At 41.9% G+C, this 23,862-nt stretch overlaps 1 protein-coding gene across 2 annotated transcripts in view; it reads right to left on the bottom strand.

Moving 5' to 3' along the window:
• Nucleotides 1-605: 605 nt before the first annotated feature.
• Nucleotides 606-23,862, bottom strand: part of asb7 (ankyrin repeat and SOCS box containing 7) — a 58,997-nt gene continuing 35,740 nt past the window's right edge. For both annotated transcript variants that reach the window (XM_039772712.1, XM_039772711.1), the window contains exons 4-5: nucleotides 22,566-23,171; nucleotides 606-916 (exon numbers count right to left, since the gene is read on the bottom strand). In XM_039772712.1, coding sequence (XP_039628646.1) covers nucleotides 777-916; nucleotides 22,566-23,171 — 746 coding nt within the window. In that variant the 3' untranslated portion in view covers nucleotides 606-776. The remainder of the gene's footprint in view (nucleotides 917-22,565; nucleotides 23,172-23,862) is intronic.

A 23,862-nucleotide genomic window follows, 5' to 3' on the forward strand; every position in this document is an offset into this window, starting at 1 on the left:
AACAGAATATTTGGGAAAGGTTAGAAACGATTGGCTGCTGAAGTGCCGTGTCTGTGTCGTCTTGTGTGTGTGGAGCTCCCGGTGTGGACGGATGCACACCTCATAGTCTTCTTGGATTTCTTTGGAGGTTGTGACCACTTCATTGTTTACTTCTTCTAATAAAAAGTTATTTTTAGTACAATGTAATAAAGGAGCATTTGTACAATGCTCTAACTTATCGAAACGAAAGCAATCAAATGTAAATCAGTCGCACTTTTAACAACAGCAAGGGGGGAAAAGTTTGAATCGAGTAGAAATGACATACCTTGACTTCACTCACTACTAAGATTTGTAAAATGAAATTTAGCTTATGTCCGTTGAGTTAACAACAATTGTAAGATAATTCATCATTCATTGTTGGCCTACGTTAAACAAACGTCAATAGTAATAAACCGGTGTGGTATACTTTTAAAATCACAATAAAGGAGCCATTAAAAGAACATATTCAGTTTTAAGCTACCGTTATCAAACCTACCTTCAGATGTTTTTCTTTCCTTTTAAAGTGGTAGTGGGTGGTGGGGGGATACTTTTATAATTTAGCTTTTCATTGTGTATGTTTTTTTTTTTAAAACTTGGATTAAAAAAAAAAAAAAAGAGCAAGACCTACAATATTTGACATAAAAACAGTATACCCGAGCTCTGAATTAAAAATCAGAAATTGCATAGGATATACATCACATCAAAGATAACGTTCTCCTACAGATGCAGTGTTCCTTTGTCGGTGCAGCTTGCAGGAATCAGATGTTGTCAAACTTGTGTTTTAGAAAGTCTTTCATGACCTTGGCAATTGGCAAGTCCTCGAGCAGTTTTAAATTCTGAAGACCTATACACTGTCGAATTTTTATCCGGCACAGGTCCTGTAAATTTCTCGGCTGCCCTGAAATAAACAAAAGTAATGTTAATATTTAGAATGCACACATAGTCCTTTATGGTCTTATAATAATAATAACCATATTTATTTACAGTGCACATTTCTCAAACCTAAGAGCACTTTAACTTTAATAAAAGGGTAAGGGGTCTGTGTGTCTGTCCAGTTGCTATGTATTTGTTATTTCAACAGATGGTGCATCAGTAAAATTAACACTGGCATATGCGCTGCATGGTGCACTGCAAATGTTAAATGTGGAGGTCTATACGGATTACTCAGACTTCAACCCATCTTAGACGGGTAGCGCAGCTAGCAAAAAGGACATGCATCCATGAGTCTGTCTGATTGCTAGGTGCCTGTCATTACAACAGATGGTGCATCACAAGCAGCACTGCTTTACGAATCCCATACAAACTGGCATATAACAGAGACATATGCATTACATGGTGCACTGCAGATGTTAATGCTGAGGGTTTATAGTGATTACTTAGTTTTCAAAAACATCTTAGAAGGGTAACCCTGCAAGTAAAATAATAAAAAGATGTGTCTATGTATCTGTACATCCGTCTGGTTGCAGCATTTGTCATTCCAACAGATGACGCATTACAAACACTTGCAGTAATAAAATGCATTGCATTTGTCATTCCAACAGATGACGCATTACAAACACTTGCAGTAATAAAATGCATTGCATTTGTCATTCCAACTGATGACGCATTACAAACACTTGCAGTAATAAAATGCATTGCATTTGTCATTCCAATTTGGGTTATAGAGGACAGAATTAAAACAAAACTGAGTGCCCCTTATGAACAACGCTGTACATCCTCTCTCTGACACACCAACACTGACGACTTTCAGCCAATGAATCATTCAGCAGAAGCTCGTCAAGAAACACAACTGAGGGTTCTTTATACGAATGGCAAAACGACTGCATTGTGCCTCACAGGGAATGGGACTGCCAAGTCAGAAGTTTTCCTCCTTTTTAGTCATTCTGATGTGTGTTCAGACCATGTAGATATACACCTCACCGGTCACTTTATTAGGTACAAATGTTCAACTGCTTGTTAATGCAAATATCTGATCAGCCAATCACACAGCGGAATCTCAATGCATTTCGGCCTGCAGAAGTTCAGACCGACCATCAGAAGGGAAGAAAGGGGACTGAAGAGACTTTGAACGGGGCATGCTTGTTGGTGCCAAACAGGCCTGAAACTGCTGATCTACTTGGGTTTTCACAGAGAACCGTCTCTAAGGTTTACACAGAATGGTCTAAAAAAAGGAAAATTTTCAGTGAGCAGCAGTACTCTGGGCATAAATGCCCTGTTGATGCCAGAGGTCAGATGAGTATGGCCAGACTGGTTTGAGCAGACAGCAACTTGAATAACCACTCGTTAAAACCGAGGCGTGCAGAAGAGCATTTCTGAACACAAAACAAATCAAATCTTGAAGCAGGTGGGCTACACGAGCAGGAGACCACACCGGGTGACACGCCTGTCAGCCAAGAAAAGGCAACTGAGGCTACAATTCACATGGGCTCAGCAAAATTGAACAACAGGAGATTGGAAAAAAACGTTGCTTGGTCTGATGAGTCTCGATTTCTGCTCCGACAGTCGGATGGCAAGGTCAGCAACATGAAAGCCTGGATCCATCCTGCACTTGTTTCAGTGGATCAAGCTGCTGCTGGTAGTGTAATGATGTGGGGGATGCTTTCTTAGCACACTTTGTGCCCCCTTAGTACCAACTGAGTTTCATTTAAATGCCACAGCCTACCCAAGTATTGCCGATGACCATGTCTGTCCATCCATCCCTTTATGACCGCAGTGTGCCCATCTTCTGCAACTGGTATTGACATGACAAGTAATATAAAGTAACGCACATTTAATCATTCATCTTCTGAACAATCTCTTTCTTGGCAGGGTCCTGGGGGGTGCTGGAGTCATTTCCAGTAGCACTTGGCTCATGGCAGGCTAGTTAGTAACACATCACGCCGAACACAAACACAGCTCATCTCACTTTCTTACTGTCACAATGGGACCGAGGGCAGCACGGTGGCACAGCGGTAGCGCTGCTGCCTCGCAGTAAGGAGACATGGGTTGGCTTCCCGGGTTCTCCCTGGATGGAGTTTGCATGTTCTCCCCGTGTCTGTGTGGGTTTCCTCCCACAGTCCAAAGACATGCAGGTTAGGTGCATTGGCGAGCCTAAATTGTCCCGTGTGTGTGTGCCCTGCAGTGGGCTGGTGCCCTGTCCGGGGATTTGTTCCTGCGTTGCGCCCTGTGTTGACTGGGATTGGCTCCAGAAGACCCCCCCTGACCCTGTGTTTGGATATAGCGGGTTTGTAAATGACTGACTGACTGACTGACAATGGGACTGCTAATACAGCCAAATGGTAATTAAGGAAGAGCAAACCGGAGAAAAGTTCTGCACACACAGGGAGGACGTGCAAAGTCCAAACCTGCAGCAATCAGACTGAAAACTGGACCGAGACTAATGGAGTGGTGAGACAGTACGTGAACGTGCGCTGGATTGTTCAGAGGAAAGTCACGAGGGTTCTGAGAAACAAAAATAATTGAACGCCACACAGCCACCGACCAAGCTGAGAAACACAGCCTGGTACCTCAAGTTGTGGCACCCACTCTGCCAACTCATCGGGTTAAATGCCATATTACCTTTAGCATGTTTTGGTGGGGACCAGGACTTTGCGACCGTTCAAATGCTGACGTGTTGTTTTGGACAATCAAGGAGAATAAGATGGACAAACTTGTTGGGCTGAATGGCCTGTTCTCGTCAAAACTGCTTAAAACGTCTTAGTTTGCAGGTTAGTGTAATTAATCCAAAGACATGCAGGTTAGGTGGATCGGCGATCCTAAATTGTCCCTGATGTGTGCTTGCTGTATGTGTGTGTGCGCGCGACCCGCGGTGGGCTGGAACCCTGCCCGGGGTTTGTTTCCTGCCTTGTGCCTTGTGTTGGCTGGGATTGGCTCCAGCAGTCCCCCGTGAGCCTGTAGTTAGGATATAACAGGTTGGATGATGGATGGATGGATGGAATTAATGACTGTAAACTTCCCAGGATCACTCCTGTTACTAACAGACAGCTTCTTCCATCTTAAGAGAATGGTGGTTGCAACTACACACCTCATTAGCTGCTCACATATTTACCACTTCAACCACTTGTTTCTTTTCTCCATTATTAGAAGGTTTGAAAAATTGAAGGCGTCAAACCCATGGCTTCATCTGTTGTACATTAAGCTGCACTTTTAGAAGTAAAATATGGCATGTGGAATGAAATGGATAGATCTTATCTTTAAAAAAATAAAATGTATATTTTCAATCCCCAAATGTGCTGCAGGAGAAGCACAAATGTGCACATGACACTCAAACTGACCTCCATAACGAAAACATCAGTTTCCTCAACATCAGTTCTACAATGCTAATAGTCAGGCCATGTTTGATTCAGGCTTCTGCTAAAGTTATTGGATCCACAGAGTTGCACCTTGACGCATACAAAGACGGACGGATAGACATTCCTCCAATAATGGTCCAGGTGGGATCAGTTTGGCCGGAAATGTGCCAATCATTTTCAAACTTCAGTCACAATAATTTCCCTTTAGACAAACAGACTAGCTGCCCCCCTGCATTAGGAGTGAAACAGGGCAAACTTTAAAAATCAATAAATAATCATGTATCGCTAGCTAAGCGGTGGCAAGGCACACTCCAACACGTGGCGACAAGTACAGCGACTCGAATGGGGGCTGGCATGTGAGTGAGGAAGGTCCCGCCTGGCTCCCCACTCCTGAGGTCCCGCTGCGTCTCTCTCGGATCCGTGCAAATAAATCCGTATCGCAAGCGAACTGATACCTGCCATGATGACAGAAATCATCATAGAAAAAAGCTTGATCTCAATCTGTTAAGTAGTTCTTTCGTGAGAAGCACACAAACATACAGATGGATGGGTGGCAAAAAAAATCCAACGTCTGTCCATTATCCAACCCGCTATATCCGAACTACAGGGTCACTGGGGTCTGCTGGAGCCAATCCCAGCCAACATAGGGCGCACAAACCTCGGGCAGGGCGCCAGCCCACTGCAGGGCACACATTAGGGACAATTTAGAATCGCCAATGCACCTAACCTGCATGTCTTTGGACTGTGGGAGGAAACCCACGCAGACACGGGGAGAACATGCAGACTCCACGCAGGGAGGACCCAAGAAGCAAACCCATATTTTATATATATATATATATATATATATATATATATATATATATATATTATATAATATATATATATATATATATATATATATATATTATATCTATATATATATATCTATATCTCTATATATATATATATCTATCTATATATATATATCTATCTATATATATATCTATATATCTATCTATATATATATATATATATATATATATATATATAGAGAGAGAGAGAGAGAGAGAGAGAGAGAGAGAGAGAGATAGAAATGTACAACAGGTTAGGTGGACTGGCACTGCTACACTGGTTTTGATGGGCGTGTCTGTCCTGTTTATGGATTGTTTGTGCCTTGTGCCATGTTGTGCCATCTGCTTGGTGGAATAGGCTACAACTTCCCAGCAACCCTGCTCTGGATAGGCCGTGACACAGATATGCAACTGGGCATCCACTTCCATGCTCAAATGAGGTAAGTGATGCCACTCCAGGGTGAGAGGGGGCTCTGTTGCCAAGGGTACCTTCTCTTTTCCTATGCAGCTCTGAGAACACACGAACTGAGGAGCCCCAGTGCCCTGAGTAGGCTTTGTCCCTATAAGTTGTAATGTCATAAAAAGGGATGGGTCCTGGAAGGTAGCATCTCACTTACAATCAGTACTTGCGATTGAATGAATGCCCGATTGAGGGCCTAGGATATATGACATTGGCAGACATCTCAGTACTGGCCGATTTTCGGGTCAGCGTCTATTTCGTCATTTTTGTTGCATTTCTTATGTTACAGTTATCGGGTTGGTAACTCAGAGATTCTCCTCGTTTCGATCAGGTGCTGTAATGCCGGTCACAGTGGGTATAGAAAATGGCTGGCTGGCTAACGTTCCCCTGTAAAGCTAAAGCTACTGGAGTGAGATTGTTCAAAATCAGCAGGCCTAATTTGGACTGAGCGATTCATTCTAGTTATCACATCCATAGCCACTCAACCCAACACAAACACACATATCGACTGGCATCATTCTGAAAACGGTCAATGAAAATACCATCTCAAGTCACGATACCTTCTCTATTATTATACATAAATAATCATAGTTCAGGAACAGAAGGTAAGAGGTCAATAGTTAACGGAAAAGCTGCAGATTCCACAGGGTCTTCCTTTTCAAAATGAAACGATGTGTCATGTTATTTCTAAACAGACAGCAATTCAAAGACTTACTTAAAATACGCCATACTGAGGAACTGGGAAATCAGCCATTACCGTGTCCCTATTAAGTACAAGTGAATGCTGATGTTAAGGTCATGCCCATAAATCCCAGAGCTACTTAGGCAGCCATTTATGTCCAAAATAGTGAGTGGTATCTTGTCTGTAAGATTTACTCATTCTTGATTGCTCCTGAATAAAATTGGGGATTAGAGGTCCTGCCCCTAACACTCTCCTGAAAGGCTCTGGATTTGATTTGCAGACCACCCGCACTACTAAACACACTGGAGTTACAGACGTGTGTGACGGTGCAAGGACAACATGGACTGGTAGGCTAACATGAAAAATGTAAGATAACAAAGCAAAAATGCATCTATTACTCAGATTCTGTTACGCAACAAGACTTTAAAGGTCTTAATAACACAAAGTATCAATAAAGTGGCTATCCACCTCTGCAATAACTTCACTTTGTAATGGTCAGAGGTGGGCTCAGATTAGACATACTTCTCTTATTGTTGCATTCTTCACATTAAGAATCTTTTATACTCACAAGTACATTTTACCAGGCTGCTGATATGCCATGAAGCACACACTGTAAAAAATAGCAGTAAATTTAATGGTAAAAGATGGGATTGGCTCCAGCAGACCGTTTCCCGACCCTGTGTTAGGATATAGCGGGTTGGATAATGGATGGATACTGTAAATGGTGAACGTAAAATACCTTTTCTGGAAAAAAAAGAAAAGTTACCTTAAGCAATACATTTCATAGGCAGCACGGTGGCACAGTGGGTAGTGCTGCTGCCTCGCAGAAACGAGACCTGGGTTCGCTTCCCAGGTCTTCCCTGTGTGGAGTTTGCATGTTCTCCCCGTGTCTGTGTGGGTTTTCTCCCACGGTCCAAAGACATGCCGGTTAGGTGCACTGCCAATCCTAAATTGTCCCTGGTGTGTGTGCCCTGTGGTGGCCTAGCGCCCTGCCCGGGATTTGTTCCTGCCTTGCACTCTGTGTTGGCTGGGATTGGCTCCAGCAAACCCCTGTGACCCCGTGTTAGGATATAGCAGGTTGGATAATGGATGGGTGGATGAAAACATTTCATTATTTTTTACAGCTAAGGTCTGTAAACTCAATATTTGTCTACCTTCAGGAAACTCCCCCTTTTACCGTATTGGTCCTGGTGAATCACATACCTTTGAACAGGAGGGAAAAACAACTTAAAGTTAGCAGTGCTGAAGGCTTGTTGAGGTTATGGAAGCCGATTTCTGGTGGGTTGTATTCGATAAGCTGGCCCACCTGTAGGACACCAAACACCACAAACGCAAACTTTACTTCCCCCACCAGACAATGTGCCGTAACTCCCTTAAATATTGAATTGTTTTCAATGTGTATAATTCAATGATATATGTTTGTTATTGGTTGTTGTTACTTTACTGATGAAAACTGCGTACTGGGGTTTGATCTTGACAATACTTTCTAATGGTTTGTTGATTGGCGAATTTATTACAGTGCATGGATTTCTGGTTATCGTTAAACATTCCCTTCTGTCGGAATGTGTTGTAGCTAAAAAAACAGTGATTTACTACAACGTTATACCGTAGACCTAATAATATTGAAACCTTACTTATTACGGTAAAATTCCGGCAACCCAGCTGCCAGTACTTTACCATAAAGTTAACATTATTTTTTTGTTACAGTGTAGGGATGAATTTACAGGACAGGCTGTCCACAATGCAGAGGCCTCACAGAGCCTTCAATTATCGACATCCACGAAAAACAAAAACGTGAAATGCTAAGAAAACAAACCCAAAAGCGCAAAAGAAAAGTTCAGAGATTCATTCTTCAGCATTTTATAAAACCTCAGAATAAGGAAAATAGGAGTTCAATTTAAAACAACCATTAAAAAACCACCCTAGGCTGGATGTGGCCCGTTCCTCCTCTAAATGCGACTCTGGGCAACACATTTATTTAATCTAATTTAATTTAATAATTTATTTGAGATCTACCAATCTGGTTTTAGGCGTTATCACGGTGTTGAGACGGCCCTACTGAAAGTATTCAATGACATCTCTATTATTACTGACTCAGGTGACACTGCAGTCCTTGTCCTCCTTGACCTGTCCACTGCCTTTGACACCATTGACCATGAGATATGGCTGTTGCGGTCTGAACATCTTGTTGGGCTTAAAGGGGCTGCTCTTAACTGGTTCAGGTAGTATCTAACTGGTAGACACTTTTCAGCGACTCTAAATTCCTCGTTTTTTGTCTACTGCTCCTCTTAAATGTGGTGTTTCTCAGGGATCCATTTTGGGTCCTGTCTTATTCTTTATATACCTTCACCCTATTGGAGCTCTTTTTAGGAAATGTAACATTTCTTTTCACTGCTATGCTGATGATACACAGGTTTATATTCCCATCTGCAACTCTGCAATAAATCAACTGCACAACTGTCTATCTGAACGAAGATCCTGGATGGCTAATAATTTTCTTGATCTGAATCAAAATAAAACAGAGGTGCTTATAGTGGGTGTATCAGTTAAAGCCCAAATTGGTCTTGGACAACTCGGCTCTTCCTCCGTCTTTTGCAAGCCTCAAGTCCGCAATCTTGGTGTTATATGGTGCACCTGGCCCAACTACCTCGTCCACTGAAGTCTGTGAGGAATTCCTCCACTTTTTCCGTAACAAAATTAAAGATCTAAATAATTCAACTAACATAAATACATCATATGTTTGTATCTCTCCCTGTTTTCCCTCTCCATCCAGCTCCTTCTCTAGTTCTCAGCAGTCACATCTGCGTTTGTTAATAGCCTGCTTTGTAAAATGAGGCAGACTACTTGTGTACTGGACACCATTCCCAGCACACTACTTAAATCCTACCTTCATGCCGTAATCCCGACTGCTACAACAATAATAAACTCACCCCTTGACACTTGCTTTGTGCCGCTCACTTTTAAAATCACTTCTGTGAGCCCAATGTTAAAGTCTAGTCTTGATGCGAACAATCTTAACAATTTCGGCCTATTTCCCCACTTACCTTTCCTGTCAAAAGCTCTTGAGCGTGTTGTAGCCTCCCAGCTCACCAATTACTTAACCACTAATAACTTGATGGAACCCTTTCAGTCTGGTTTCAGGGCGCGGCAAGGCTGTGAAACTGCTCTGCTACGGGTAACCAATGATATGCTTATGGCAGCAGACTCTGGACAAACCAGCATATTAATTCTATTAGACCTCAGTGCAGCATTTGACACTGTCAGACATGACATTCTACTGTCCAGAATGGAGAACATGCTGGGTATCTCTGGCACTGCCCTCCAGTGGTTCAAGTCCTATCTGACTGATAGGCAAGAGTTTGTTAGTCTTGGCAACAGCAGATCCAGCTCGGCGCCAGTCACACAAGGAGTTCCTCAGGGCTCTGTCCTCGGCCCTCTTCTCTTCTGTATTTATATGCTTCCCCTTGGCCATATTATTTGTAGCTATGGACTGGGCTATCATTTTTATGCAGATGATACTCAACTCTACGTCAATGTTAAAAGTGGAACTTCATCAGAGCTTTCTCAGCTCACAACCTGCCTTAGTGAAATTAAAACCTGGATGGAGCAGAACTCTTTAAAATTAAATTGCAACAAAACTGAACTCCTGCAAATTGGGACTAAAATGCAACTTAATAAAATGGGCTCCTTCCCAGTCCATCTTGGAGGGGATCTCACCAGACCTGCCTCTACTGCAAAGAATCTTGGTGTCATTTTTGATTCCTCCCTCTTTTATTCCGCCCACATAAATCACATTAAGAAACTTTCTTACTTTCACCTGCATAACATATCCCGTGTTCGCTCTTTCCTCTCCTTTTCTAATGCTGAGAAATGTGTCCCTGCTTTTACCACATCCTGTATCGATTATTGTAACTCGCTGCTGGCAGGTGCCCCTTCTAATCTTATATCACAGCTCCAGCTTACCCAAAACTCAGCTGCAAGAGTCCTTACTTGAACCAGCAGCAGCGAGCACATCACACCCATCCTGCTCCGTCTACAGAATCGAATATAAAATCCTACTAATAAACTACAAAGCCTTAAACGACCTTGCGCCAAACTACATCAGTGACCTGCTCCATCACTATGTGCCTGCCCGCCCACTAAGGTCCTCTGATTCTGCCAATCTTGTTGTGCCCCACACTAATCTACACTCCATGGGTGACAGCAGGGCCTTCAGCTGTATAGCACCCAGACTCTGGAATGACCTAGCGAAATTAATTAAAATCAGCGGACTCCATGAATTCTTTTAAAAAACTACTCAAAACTCATCTATTCAGGAAGACTTTTAGCTCTACTTGACTTCATTCCCCTTCTCTCAGTTTACCTCCATGTCAAGATGCTCATGTAACCTGTGTGTGTGTGTGCAGACCATCAATTATGTTGTCTGTTAGGCTCTTCTCTGAATTTACTGTCTTAATCTTCTTTATTTATTTATCTGGTTTGTACAATGCTATATACTGTATACCCAGCCGTTCTCTCTTATATTCTGTAAGTTCCTTGAGCATGGGAAAGGCGCTATATAAATAAAATGTATTATTATTATTATCTTTGACAGTAACCTCTCTTTTGAGAAACAGATTAATTCTGTAGTCAAGAGTTGCTTTTTCCAGCTTCGTCTATTAGGTAAGATCACGCCTTTTTTATCTTCTAGGGATCTTGAGAAAGCTACTCCTGCTTTTTATCTTCTCTCGCCTCGATTACTGCAACTCGCTGTATTCTGGGATTAGCAAATCTCTGATACGCAGGGTACAGGTGGTCCAGAATGCCGCCGCTCACTTTCTGGTTGCAGCAAGAAAGTCTGATTCTGTTTCTCCAATATCAGCTTCTTTACACGGGCTGCCTGTCAGTTTTCAAATTGATTTTAAAATCTTGTTGCTAGTTTTTAAATCTTTACATGGGCTCGCTCCTGCCTATTTATCCGTATTGTGTGTTTTACATCAGCCATCTAGAGTGCTGAGATCTTCTGGTCAGTTGTCTCTTGTTGTCCCTTCGTACCGAGTGTCAAACTAAGGGGGACAGACAGGACTTGTGCAGCTGCGGCTCCTCGCCTGTGGAACTCTGAACCTCGTCACGTAAAGGAGTCGTCTGCAATTTAAAACGAGAGTAAAGACTCATTTCTGTCCACTTGCATTCCGTGACCTTCAGTAATACTGATGGCTTCATCGTTGTGATTATGTAACATTACTTCTATTTATTATTTATTTTATGCGTGTGCATTTATTTTATCTCTATTTATGTTATTCATGTTAAAATTGTATGTTTTTCTTTAATTCTATTATTGTAAAGCATTTTGGCCACAGCATTCCTATGTTGTTTTAAATGTGTTATATAAATAAATAAAAGCTGAATTTCAACAGGTCAAAGCACGGAGAAACGACAGAGCCTTCTATAATTTTTGGGACAAAGACACATTTGTCCTTGACTTGCCCCTCTGCTCCACAGTTTAAAATAACAAATCAAACAATTCAGACATTGTGATTAAAGTGCACATTGTAGACTTTCACTTAAGGGGATCTGCAGCCATTTTGGTCACACAACACTTTCTTTACATGGTCCCACGATTTCAGGGCACCGTAATGTTTGAGACAATTGACGTCACAGGTGTTTGGGATTCCTCAGGTGGATTTCATTGTTTCATAAGATAACTCGGCTTGCTTCTACCCTTTGGAGTTGCCATTGTTCAACATGAAGGACAAGAGTTGTGCCAAGGAAGCCATTATGAGGCCGAAAAACGAGACGAAAACCATTGGAGACGTCGGGAAGACCTTAGGATGACTGAAATCAACTGTCTGGAATATCATGAAGAAGAAAACAGCCATCAGTGAACTCAGTAATCACAAAGGAATTGGAAGGCCAAAGAAGAGCTCCACTGCCAATGACAGAAGAATCCTCACTATGGTCACAGTCTTCAGGGGGCCGATGTGTGTGTGTGTGTGTGTGTGTGTGTGTGTGTGTGTGAGAGAGATCTACCAACAGAAGACTTCATGAACGGAAACACAGAGATCACACTGCAAGATGCAAACCAAAAAAAACAGGACGGCCAGGTTACAGTTTGTGAAAAAGGACTTAAAAAGAATTCTGGGAAAAGGTCTTGTGGACAGAAGAGATAAAGATGAACCTCATCAGAGTGATGGCAAAGTGTGGAGATGAGAAGGAACTACCTAAGATGCAAAGCAGACCACATGGTGCTGGGGGTGTTATGGCTTGGGAATGTATAGCTGCCACAGCTCCTGGCACACAATCCTCTTCATTGATGACGGAATTACTGACAGCACAATGGAGTCTGAGGTGTGGGGAAACATTGACATCTGCTGCGAGTGGCAGCCTTTTCAGCAGCTCCGTGTACGACTTTTATTTTTCTACCTTTTTCTCTATTTTACTGATCACTCCTATCACTTTCTTTTATGTGGACTCGTTCCCTGGACACTTTTTGTCTGTTTGACCTGCATTTTTATCACTCTCTAATTTAATATTGTTATTATCAGTATGCTGCTGCTGGAGTATGTGAATTTCCCCTTGGGATTAATAAAGTATCTATCTATCTATCTGATCTGCTCAAGTTCCAGTAGGTGCCTCCGAACTCAATGGATGGCGCTTCATCCTTCACAATTTAATGACCCAAACCTACTGCTGAGGCCACACAGGAGTTTTTCAAAGCTAAAAAAAAAGTAAAATTCTTGAATGGCCAAGCCAGCCACCCAATTGAAATCCAATTGAGCAGGCCTTCCTTACGCTGAAGAGAAACCTTACGTGGACATGCCCACTCAAAACAAGCAGGAGCAGGTTAAAATGACCGCCATTAGAGGTTTGGTAGAGCATCACCAGAGAAGATCCTCAGCACCTGCGGACGTCTATGAATCACAAACAGTCATTGCATGCTGGGATATGAGACAAAGTCCTAAATGTGACAGCCTTAATAGAACTGCCATTGCTGTGTCCCAAACATTATGGTACCTTAAAATGGGTTGGTGTAACTGAAATGTATGCATATCTCCTTATATGAATTTCCCCCATGTGTACTTTAATCGCGTCTGAATTGTTCAATTAATAATTTTAACCTGTGGCAGGGCAGTAATAAAAATAATAGTTCAGTTACTATAATGATTGAAAATGGCATTTGCACTGACCTGTTTCACATGAATTTATCATGCAATGATAACAAATTTCTTGCAAATTGGTGAATATGCTTATCTGTGTGGCATACCTGATAGACGCCACCCGATCCCAAGTTTAATTAGGGTCAGCGCTACGTCTTAAGTTACTCGAATAGCCAAACGTAAATGGCTCCCTGCTTGGGGAAATGACTGGAAATGATACGGCTTGTCCCGTGCACAGCTACCCCCTTGGCCTAATCTTTAACTTTCTGCCTCCTTGCTGAGGTTCATGTGGTGCTGCTGCTGCTCCTCAAATCTGAAGATCTGATCGCCTGAAAATCCCAACTCAAGTGAGGATGCAGAAAAATGATGGAGATGGGAATGGCCTGTCCAGCTTGGCGGGCTACCACTCTGATCCTTTATTACGATACTACAAAGAACAGGATGTTCTATAAGCGAGTTACAACTATAGAGATTGAAATCACCACAACATATTCATCATGACTTTATCTCTATTTCAATCTTGTGAAGAAAGAAAATACCGAAAAACAAAAGGTACTGGTAGGTAGTAAGAAAGGCACCCATAATCCCTTTTTACGCTGATCAAACAGGCAGCGATATTTGAAAAATCATTATATGAGACAATCACGTAGGGGCCGATGCATCTCACTGGTATATAATACGATTTAAAAGAAAGAAATGAAATAGAAGTCAGTAGTACATCTGGCTAAACCACAACACAGATTTACTTTGAGGGTTCCGAGTGTCTCAGTTGTATGTCAATTTATAGACTTATAGACTTTATAGAAAAGAAACGCAAACAAAGACTTGCTGGGCATCTCCCTTTCGTACAGGTGTGCGACGCAAACTTCACTGACAGAGGAATAATACCACCTGTATTCTGTATATATATATTGTGATTACCTCATGGCTACTGCTTATTTGTTTTGTAAATGTAATCAATAACCTGGGTGCAATTTGATCGCTTTGATGTTGAGCACAATAACAGATCTTTTCATTATAGGCGGGGCAGATTTAAACACTGCTTGCCGGCACAAATCACTTTGATATCTTGATATCAAAGTGCAGTGGACAGAATGGAATGCCGCCATTGTGCAAAATAAATCATTAAGTCTTTATGTAATACAGCTTATGGCAGCCTTTTTTTTTATATTCACCCTTATGCTCTGGAATGTAAAAGGAGGTAAATTACAGTGAAACCATTTTAAGCAGCAAACGCCTGAAAAATGATTACACCGTGTGTTTTTTTTCTTTGGGGCACAAAAACAACGCTGTTTCTTGACACAATGTGACAGCCGAAATGTGAGGGTGAGCTTGCAAGACGCGGTGGCGGACGGCCGGGACGCCCCTTTGGCACTGGATCGGGGAGCAGCCATGGGATGCAAAAAAAGAAATGTTCATTTTTCAGGACTGTGTATTTCAACAATAATGTTTTAGGGTGAGGGCTAGGGCCATTCCCCCCAGAAATGTCCAGGAACTTGCAGGTGCCTTGGTGGAAGAGTAGGGTAACATCTCACAGCAAGAACTGACAAATCTGGTCCAGTCCATGAGGAGGAGATGCACTGCAGTACTTCAAGCAGCTGGTGGCCACACCACATACTGACTGGTACTTTTGATTTTGAGCCTCCCTTCATTCAGGAACACATTGTGAAACATTTTTAGTTTATGTCTTATTGTCTTATGGTGTTGACTCTTTTAGTGTTCATACAAATATTTACACATTAAGTTTACTGAAAGTAAAAACAGTTGAAAGTCAGAGGATGTTTCTTTTTTTGCGGAGTATATATATATATATATATATATATATATATATATATATATATATATATATATATATATATATATATATATATATATATATATATATATAACATCACTTTTTCCACATTTTGTTATGTTACAGCCTTATTCCAAAATGGATTAAATTCATTTTTTTCCTCAGAATTCTACACACAACACCCCCATTATAACAACATGAAAAAAGTTTACTTGAGGTTTTTGCAAGTTTATTAAAAATAAAAAAACTGAGAAATCACATGTATATAAGTATTCACAGCCTTTGCCATGAAGCTCCAAATTGAGCTCAGGTGCCTCCTGTTTCCCCAGATCATCCTTGAGATGTTTCTGCAGCTTCATTGGAGTCCACCTGTGGTCAATTCAGTTGATGTGATATGATTTGGAAAGGCACACATCTGTCTATAGAAGGTCCCACAGTTGACCGTTCATGTCAGAGCACAAACCAAGCATGAAGTCAAAGGAATTGTCTGTAGACCTCCGAGACAGGATTGCCTCAAGGCAAAAATCTGGAGAAGGTTACAGAAACAATTCTGCTGCTTTGAATGTCCTAGTGAGCACAGTGGCCTCCATCATCCGTAAGTGGAAGAAGTTCGAAACCAGCAGGACTCTTCCTAGAGCTGGCCAGCCATCTAAGCTGAGCGATCGGGGGAGAAGGGCCTTAGGGAGGTCCTCTGTGGAAAGAGGAGAACCTTCCAGAAGGACAACCATCTCTGCAGCAATCCACCAATCACGCCTGTATGGTAGAGTGGCCAGACAGAAGCCACTCCTTAGTAAAAGGCACATGGCAGCCCGCCTGGAGTTTGCCAAAAGGCACCTGAAGGACTCTCAGACCGAGAAACAAAATTTTGGTGTAAATGCCAGGCGTCACGTTTGGAGGAAACCAGGAACTGCTCATCACCAGGCCAATACCATCCCTACAGTGAAGCATGGTGATGGCAGCATCATACTATGGGGATGTTTTTCAGCGGCAGGAACTGGGAGACTAGTCAGGATAAAGGGAAAGATGACTGCAGCAATGTACAGAGACATCCTGGATGAAAACCTGCTCCAGAGCGCTCTTGACCTCAGACTGGGGCGACGGTTCATCTTTCAGCAGGACAACGACCCTAAGCACACAGCCAAGATATCAAAGGAGTGGCTTCAGGACAACTCTGTGAATGTCCTTGAGTGGCCCAGCCAGAGCAGAGCCAGACTTGAATCCGATTGAACATCTCTGGAGAGATCTTAAAATGGCTGTGCACCGACGCTTCCCATCCAACCTGATGGAGCTTGAGAGGTGCTGCAAAGAGGAATGGGCGAAACTGGCCAAGGATAGGTGTGCCAAGCTTGTGGCATCACATTCAAAAAGACTTGAGGCTGGAATTGCTGCCAAAGGTGCATCGACAAAGTACTGAGCAAAGGCTGTGAATACTTATGGACATGGGATTTCTCAGTTTTTTTATTTGTTAATAAATTTGTAAAAACCTCAAGTAAACTTTTTTCATGTTTTTATTATGGGGTGTTGTGTGTAGAATTCTGAGGAAGAAAATGAATTTAATCCATTTTGGAATAAGGCTGTAACATAACAAAATGTGGAAAAAGTGATGCGCTGTGAATATTTTCTGGATGCACTGTATCTATCTATATTCTATATATATATAATAAATAAAAAAAGGCAAAGCCCTCACTGACTCCTCACTAATTCTCCCACTTTCCATATAGGTGGGAAGCTGAAACTTGCAGTGTACTTACAAAGGTTTGTTATGTTTCATGTCCTACTGCAACACCCAAGGGGGGGAAAAAAACGGGTGCACCCCCTAAACTGTATACATAGATAGTGGAAACCCCTCCTCACTATTTCTGCGACTTCCAATATACGTAGGAAGCCCAAATTTCCCACGCTCATCCTTTACACCATCCTTACAAACGTTAAGTAGGTTAAATTTCACGCCATTTCCTGTAACGAACTTTAGAAAATAACGTCTTCTTTTTGGCAGTACTCCCCATTATGCCGTAAGGAACTTTCGAAACTGGCCTTTCTATTTGTCGGTTTCATTCCTTAATTCTGTTAACAGACAATTTAATTCACGGCAGAGATGCACAAGGGCCATCCCCAGTTCCCCTTCCTTGTTCCACACGGCCGCTGTCTGCGCACATACCACATGGTTGGCTCCGTGCCTATATACATTAATGACATCCTGTGCTCATGTGCCTCCTCATTCGCTTCCTTACTTTCCTCAGCTGTTCGTCGTGCTCACTCTGCTCCCTTCTTCTTTACTCCACCGCTTCAAGCCTGTTATTGTTTGTCTTCCTTGACGTCTTCCTGCTACTGACTCCTGCCTTATCATTTCTGAATTTCCCCTTGGGATTAATAAAGTATCTATCTGTCTACAATCATCAAATTCACTCTCAATACTTAAAATAAGCCTACAACAATTACATTGACAATCAAGTTATGTTATTTTTTAAATGTTTCCTTTTCTTTTTCAGAACTTCTTTAACACACTACTTCTCCGCTGCAAAGAGCGGGTATTTTGCTAGTTTAAATATAAAGGAGCCAACCAATCAACCTACGAAAGGTAAGCACCTGCACCGCCATCTTATTTTCAGTCCAATACTGACAGCTATGTGCTCAAGTCTTTAACCGCTTAACCTATTTGCTGCGAAAGCACTACTCCTAAGTCCTGAAATTCAAGCCTTCCTATGGAGGTGTCCTGTACCCTCACCGAAAGTCCTTTCTTCTGTGCTTCACACCCCTACCCTGCTTCCCATTCCTCACGTTTATAGCGCAGGATGCCAGTGGAGTGCTACAAATGGGACCCGCACACCCAGGGCTGTGGAGTCGGAGACAATTTTGGGTACCTGGAGTCGGGGTCGGAGTCGGTGTCGGTGAAAATGTACTGGCTCCGACTCCTAATAAATTTAAATTGTAATGAAAAAAAAAATACAGCAAGTTCAAATGTCTCATTTCACAAACAATAGTCCTAATTAAGTACTTCTCTGATGTAAGAATAAAGTCCAGTGCATAGTTGTGTTACTACTAGTGTGAATTTCAGCTGAGCTATTTATCATACAACCTGACATTCACATATTGTAATCTGGATTATGGTACATTACAAAAAGTGTTTTCATTTTTTTTCAGATATAATGTGTTTAACAAGTTAATATGAGTGCAAACATGTGTAATGATGTAGGTGGAGGTGTGTGCTATGGCCTGATGTGTGTTCAGGGGTTCTTGTCTTTTGTTTAAACTGGCCAATATGGTAGAGAGTCAGCTTCCTAGCCAGTAGTTCTATGGTTAAATGACATGCATGTGCCATCCTTCAATCAACATGGAAAATACATTAGCATATTAAAAATACAGAGGAGTCGGAGTCGGGGAGTTGGAGTCAGAAGTACCGGAAACTAAGGAGTCAGAGTCGAAGGATTTACCTACCGACTCCACAGTCCTGTGCACACCAATGTTACAAGTCAGTCATGTTCTGCAAATGCACCGTGAGTTTAAAATGAATAAATCAATAAAAAATTTAAATTATTATTAATAATAATGCAGTGCCAACAGATGTGGCGCAAAAGGATTTAAACCCCTCCTTGTGGCGGCTTTTATGGCTCGTCAGGAGGACTGTGTGTCAGCTAGTAAGGCCGCAACAGGACGAGAATGGCGATCGAAGTAAAAAAAAAGCACGCAGGTGGAAGGGGGGCTTGTTTCATTATTTTGGAGGTGTCCAATGGGCAGTGGCAGGGTAGTCCAATACTGACAGCTATGTGCTCAAGTCTTAAACCGTTTAGCCTATTTGCTACGAAAGCACTACTCCTTACTCCCGACATTCAATCCTAAGGAGGTGCCCTGTGCCCTCACAGAAAGTTCTTTCTCCTGGGCTTCACACACCTACCCTGCTTCCCATTCCTCACATTTGTAGTGTAGGACACTAGCGGAGTACTACAAATGGGACCCACACACCAGCGTTACAAGTCAGTCATGTTTTGCAAACACACCGCAAGTAAAAAAAATAAATAAATAAAATGTAAAAATAATAAACGCAGGATTTGAACCCCACCTCACGGCTGCTTTTACGGTTCGTCAGGAGGACTATGTGTCAGCTAGTAAGGCTGCATCCGGACGGAAATGGTGAGCAAAGTAAAAAAGCACGCAGGCGGAAAAGGGGGGCTCCTTTTATTATTTTGGAGGTATCCAATGGGCAGTGTTTATAGCACGCTATGCAGAATAAAAAGCCCCGGAAAAACAGGATCGTCACAGTATCAAGTCAGGGTCCGCACAATCTCATCAACTATTTTCTCCTTTATAGATACTGCAATATTTTAATGAATGTGGTCTGAATACTTTTTACTAAACCTCATTGTGTTAGGCATCATGTGTCAAACTGTTATGATTATGTGGAGGTATGTCCAAACTGCAGACTTCTGCAGCTCTGAGATTCAGTAGCGCCGCCAGACAGCCAATTGGATTGCTGGTTTTTGTCACATGGTTTACTCGACTTGAGTCAGATAACTGTCCCTCAACCCTAATCTTAACCATAGTGTCATGAGACGTATCACTGACATATAATGTACGGCGATAACCTCCTTAATGGAGTGGAGCTCTGGAGGTCTGCAGCTGGAGTCTATAGGACATTTGAGGTCTTACTGCCTTTATCTATAACTGAAGCCATTTTTGTGTACCGTTGTCAGGGTTGCATCCCGCATTTCTAGGGATGTGGTCTTTGAGATTGTGACCTCAAATTCATTAGCAGATGGGATAAAAGGTCAGCCTTTGCACCGAGCCTTACCTGATCTGCAGATAAACACAAAGGGCGTTCAAAGAGGTTTAGAAGGTTTTATTTTCCATGTATGGTCTGCTTTTCGACTTGTTGCACCATAATTGACTTGTGATTTTTATCTCTCGTCTGGGTTTCAGTCACTTCATTTTATTTTGATTTTTGTCTGTTTCCCTTTGGCATGCATCTCCTCGTTTAACAAGAAACTAGTTATCCGTTTTCCTGCAGAGTCAGGACACAAACCAGCAGCCATGTAAGAAGGAGGCCAAATGTGGGACATGGCGTGTTGAGTGATACTGACGAAGCTCTTTGAAGTGGGGTTGTAATAATTGAAAATATAAATCTGAATTCTGCTTTACTGAGAAGGTCTAAGCATTAAACAGCAGTCAGGGACTTCAGATTTAAGAGTTGCAGAATGATAATTTAATGGTACTGGAGAAGCATTTAGAAAAGAAAATGCTCAGAGTACACTTTTTGATCAAAGTGTGGAGTAGTGGGATAGGAAAAAATAAAAAAATAAAACCACTATATTGTGGTGGGCTATATGTTTTATAAATGAAGATAACAAGCTGACCATTCAAAATTATGAAAAGGCTGACTGTGGAAGTAAAGTGCAAAAAAGTGAAATCCTGCAGCTGGAATAACCTGATGCCTAAAAAAAATCAATCAGGGTAAAACAACCAACTATTCTTTTACAATCAAATGTCAGATTTGGCCTTTGAATCAGACCCTTTTAAAACAAATCCAATTTATATTCGAATAGCGATGTTTGATCTGATGGCCCTAGTACAGAATACAGAGAAACTCTTACTTGCAAGAGGATATACAGTCCTCGTCGGAAAGTGATGATACCGTAAGACCAATTCATTTATTATTTTGCTATACACTGTAGACATTTGGGTTTGTGATGAAAAGATGAATAGTAGATGAGAGTTTTAGTATTTATTTCCTGGTATCGACATCTCAATGTGTTAAACAGTATAGAAGATAGCCCCTATTGTAGCAGATCACCTGGCTTTGCTTTGCGCTAGAAGGGTTTTGGTGAAGCAAAAGCTTTAGATTCATCAAACATTTTGAACTCCGGCTTTCGACAAATCTCAACGTTTTAGGTTCCCCTGATACAGAAAACATGGATATCTCGACAAAGGATGTCTGTCTATGTGTGTGTGTCAGTGTGGTCTAGAGAAGAGGTTGGCAATCTACGGCACGTGGAACAATTGTCAATTGCACTCGGATTGAATTGAAATATAGAGAAAAAAAAAATTATATTTTAGTTACAGCGCATGCTTTCATGCAGTCACCTGCATTTTGTGAATGTATCTCACATGTAAATGGAAACCATGCGTTCAGTGCAGGCTGTCGCACGTTAAAACAAACCACTTGTTATTATTAATTAACTAGGGGGCTTTGCTCCCTGCTCGGTTCGCTCACCCACCCCCGGGGCGCGATACACGCCAACCACTTTGTGTCTCTGCTGCTCGCGTTGTGAAGAGGGGGATTAATAAAAATATTAAGCCATCTATCTATCTATCCATTTTTTTTTTCCAAAAAACTCGGCTTTCTGAAAAGCACACAAAGCAATGATTTCACGCATACGTCAACATAAAATGTCTGTTGCTATGTGCTGTGGCTTCTGTTAGTGCATGTTCAGCATCTCTTTGACGGCATTGGCTGTGTAGGGGCACCTCAATGGTCAGCAGGAATGTACAGTGGGCCAGCTGCCTGGCTGTCTTAGCATAGCAGGCGGGAGGCGGTGGTGGTTGCAATGTGACGCAATATGGTTTGTACCTCTTGACATCATAAGAGGTGGTTCTACCAGGCAAATACTTGTGTAGGCACATTAGCATCACAAAAGTGTTCAGCACTACGATCAGCTGGCGACCGATTAGATGATGCTGGCACCTCACTTTCGTTTTTGATATCCATCTCCAGATCACTTGCATCAAACTCGGATTCCGAATAAGTCAGAGTCATATTCAATGAAATTACGTAAAACTGAGTATGGCGTATTTTGCTTTGCACGTTGTCTTTGGTGTCTCGCCAGATGTCGGTGCCATTTTAGAGGTTGTTTGCTCTTCGCTACTCATGCATGCGTAGGGAATCGAGGCTGAATCAACAAAGCTATGCCACTTTCCTCCTAGCAAAGAGAGTCAAACTGAAATGTAAGGGTGAGTTTTGTTGTTTGTCTACTCCTAAATTTTGACAAAAGTCGACATCAGCCCTTAAAAAGAGTTTATATATAAAAATAAAAAAAAGACACACTTATTTGTTTCATTGCAACACAATCTTTTCTGAAGGGGCAACGTTAGACTCTCTCAAAACCTGGGCCAAATATCGTGACTGGCAGGCATGATGAAAGGAAAAGCGGGTAAGTGTGCTGTACTGTACATGCCAAGACTGAATTGGGAATGAGGGGAGGAGCCGTTGTGCAATGTTCTCCATTACACCGAGAGTCAATTGACAGACCAAAAACTACTACTTGTGAAAAAATACATACTTCAAAATAAGATTATAAAATATAAAATATAACTGAAGTCAAGAATTAGTAGTTAAAAAGGGAAAAAAAAAAGGAACGTACTTGTGACTTCCTGTAGAAAATCCAGACATGGCCGGGTTGCACCTGATATACTCACAGACACAGCAAGTGGGGTCTGTCCCTCATAATTTCGGGTATTAGTGTCTGCCCCATAGGTGTACAACATCTGAGCACAAAGAACGTCATCTTTGAGAGCAGATAAGTGCAAGGGTGTCTGGCCATCTTCTAAACGGCCAAGATTTGTGTCTGCACCTCGTTGGAGAAACATGCGGCAGTACGAGTGGTTGCCTTTGATCACGGCATAGCGCAGCAGAAAGCCATTCTGGATATCGATGTTGGCGTTGTGGTCCAGGAGGATTTTCACACAGCTGGAGCGTTCCCTGATAATGGCCAGCTGAAGCGGCGTAGTGCCTTTATCACTAAGCGGATCGACCTCGGCCTTGAACTCCAGCAGGAGCCTGACAAACGAGTCTCTTCCGTAGTGGGCTGCAACATGAAGGGGAGTCCAACCGTCATTGCTTTTGGCATTAATAATGTCACTTCGGTACTCGGATTCCAACATCAAACGTGCAATCCGTGCCCGGCCGTGCATGGCAGCATAATGCAGTGCGGTGAAGCCTCCAATTAAGTCTTTCACTGTAGGATCAGCTAAACAGAGGGGAACGACAAGACAAGAAAAAAAGGAGAGAAATCATTAGCTGTATTTAAATGAAAAGTGAAGTTGAACAGATAAAGACAATGAAATCCAAAGAGGAAAAAAAAAAATCACTTTCTAAAGAGTAGATCTTTACATAAAAGGGTCAATCTATCTGGTATATAGTTCTGCTATAAACAGGCTTCAACGTTCTCGTCCCAATAGGCTACACTAGAGGTCCCAAGTTCAGTCCTGGAGTACGGCTGCTTGTGGATAGATGCGGGTTTTTATTCCAACTTGCTTCACAAACTGTCTAATTATACACTCCGACACAAGCTCTAATATATTTACATGAATACAAAATTCAGAAATTTGCACTCTTTAAAATGTTACAACTTTTTTTAACCATATTCCTTTGAATTCCTTTATCTATGGTGTTTACTCCCTTAATTGTTTCCAAATACCGACAATTCGTTTTGAGTAGTACAGACATGGGTACAAATGACACTCAATACTTAAGGCACGTGTGTTCAACTCTGGTCCTGGAGGGTCTCAGTGGCTGCAGGTTTTCATTCTAACCATCTTCTTCATTAGTGACCAGTTTTTGCTGCTAATTAACTTGTTTTGCCTTAGTTTTAATTAACTTGACTCAAGCCGCTTAGTTGTTTCTTTTTCCTTAATTAGCAGACAAACAATAATGAGACA

Source organism: Polypterus senegalus, chromosome 12 (assembly GCF_016835505.1).
Source record: "Polypterus senegalus isolate Bchr_013 chromosome 12, ASM1683550v1, whole genome shotgun sequence".
Classification (NCBI taxonomy): domain Eukaryota; kingdom Metazoa; phylum Chordata; class Cladistia; order Polypteriformes; family Polypteridae; genus Polypterus; species Polypterus senegalus.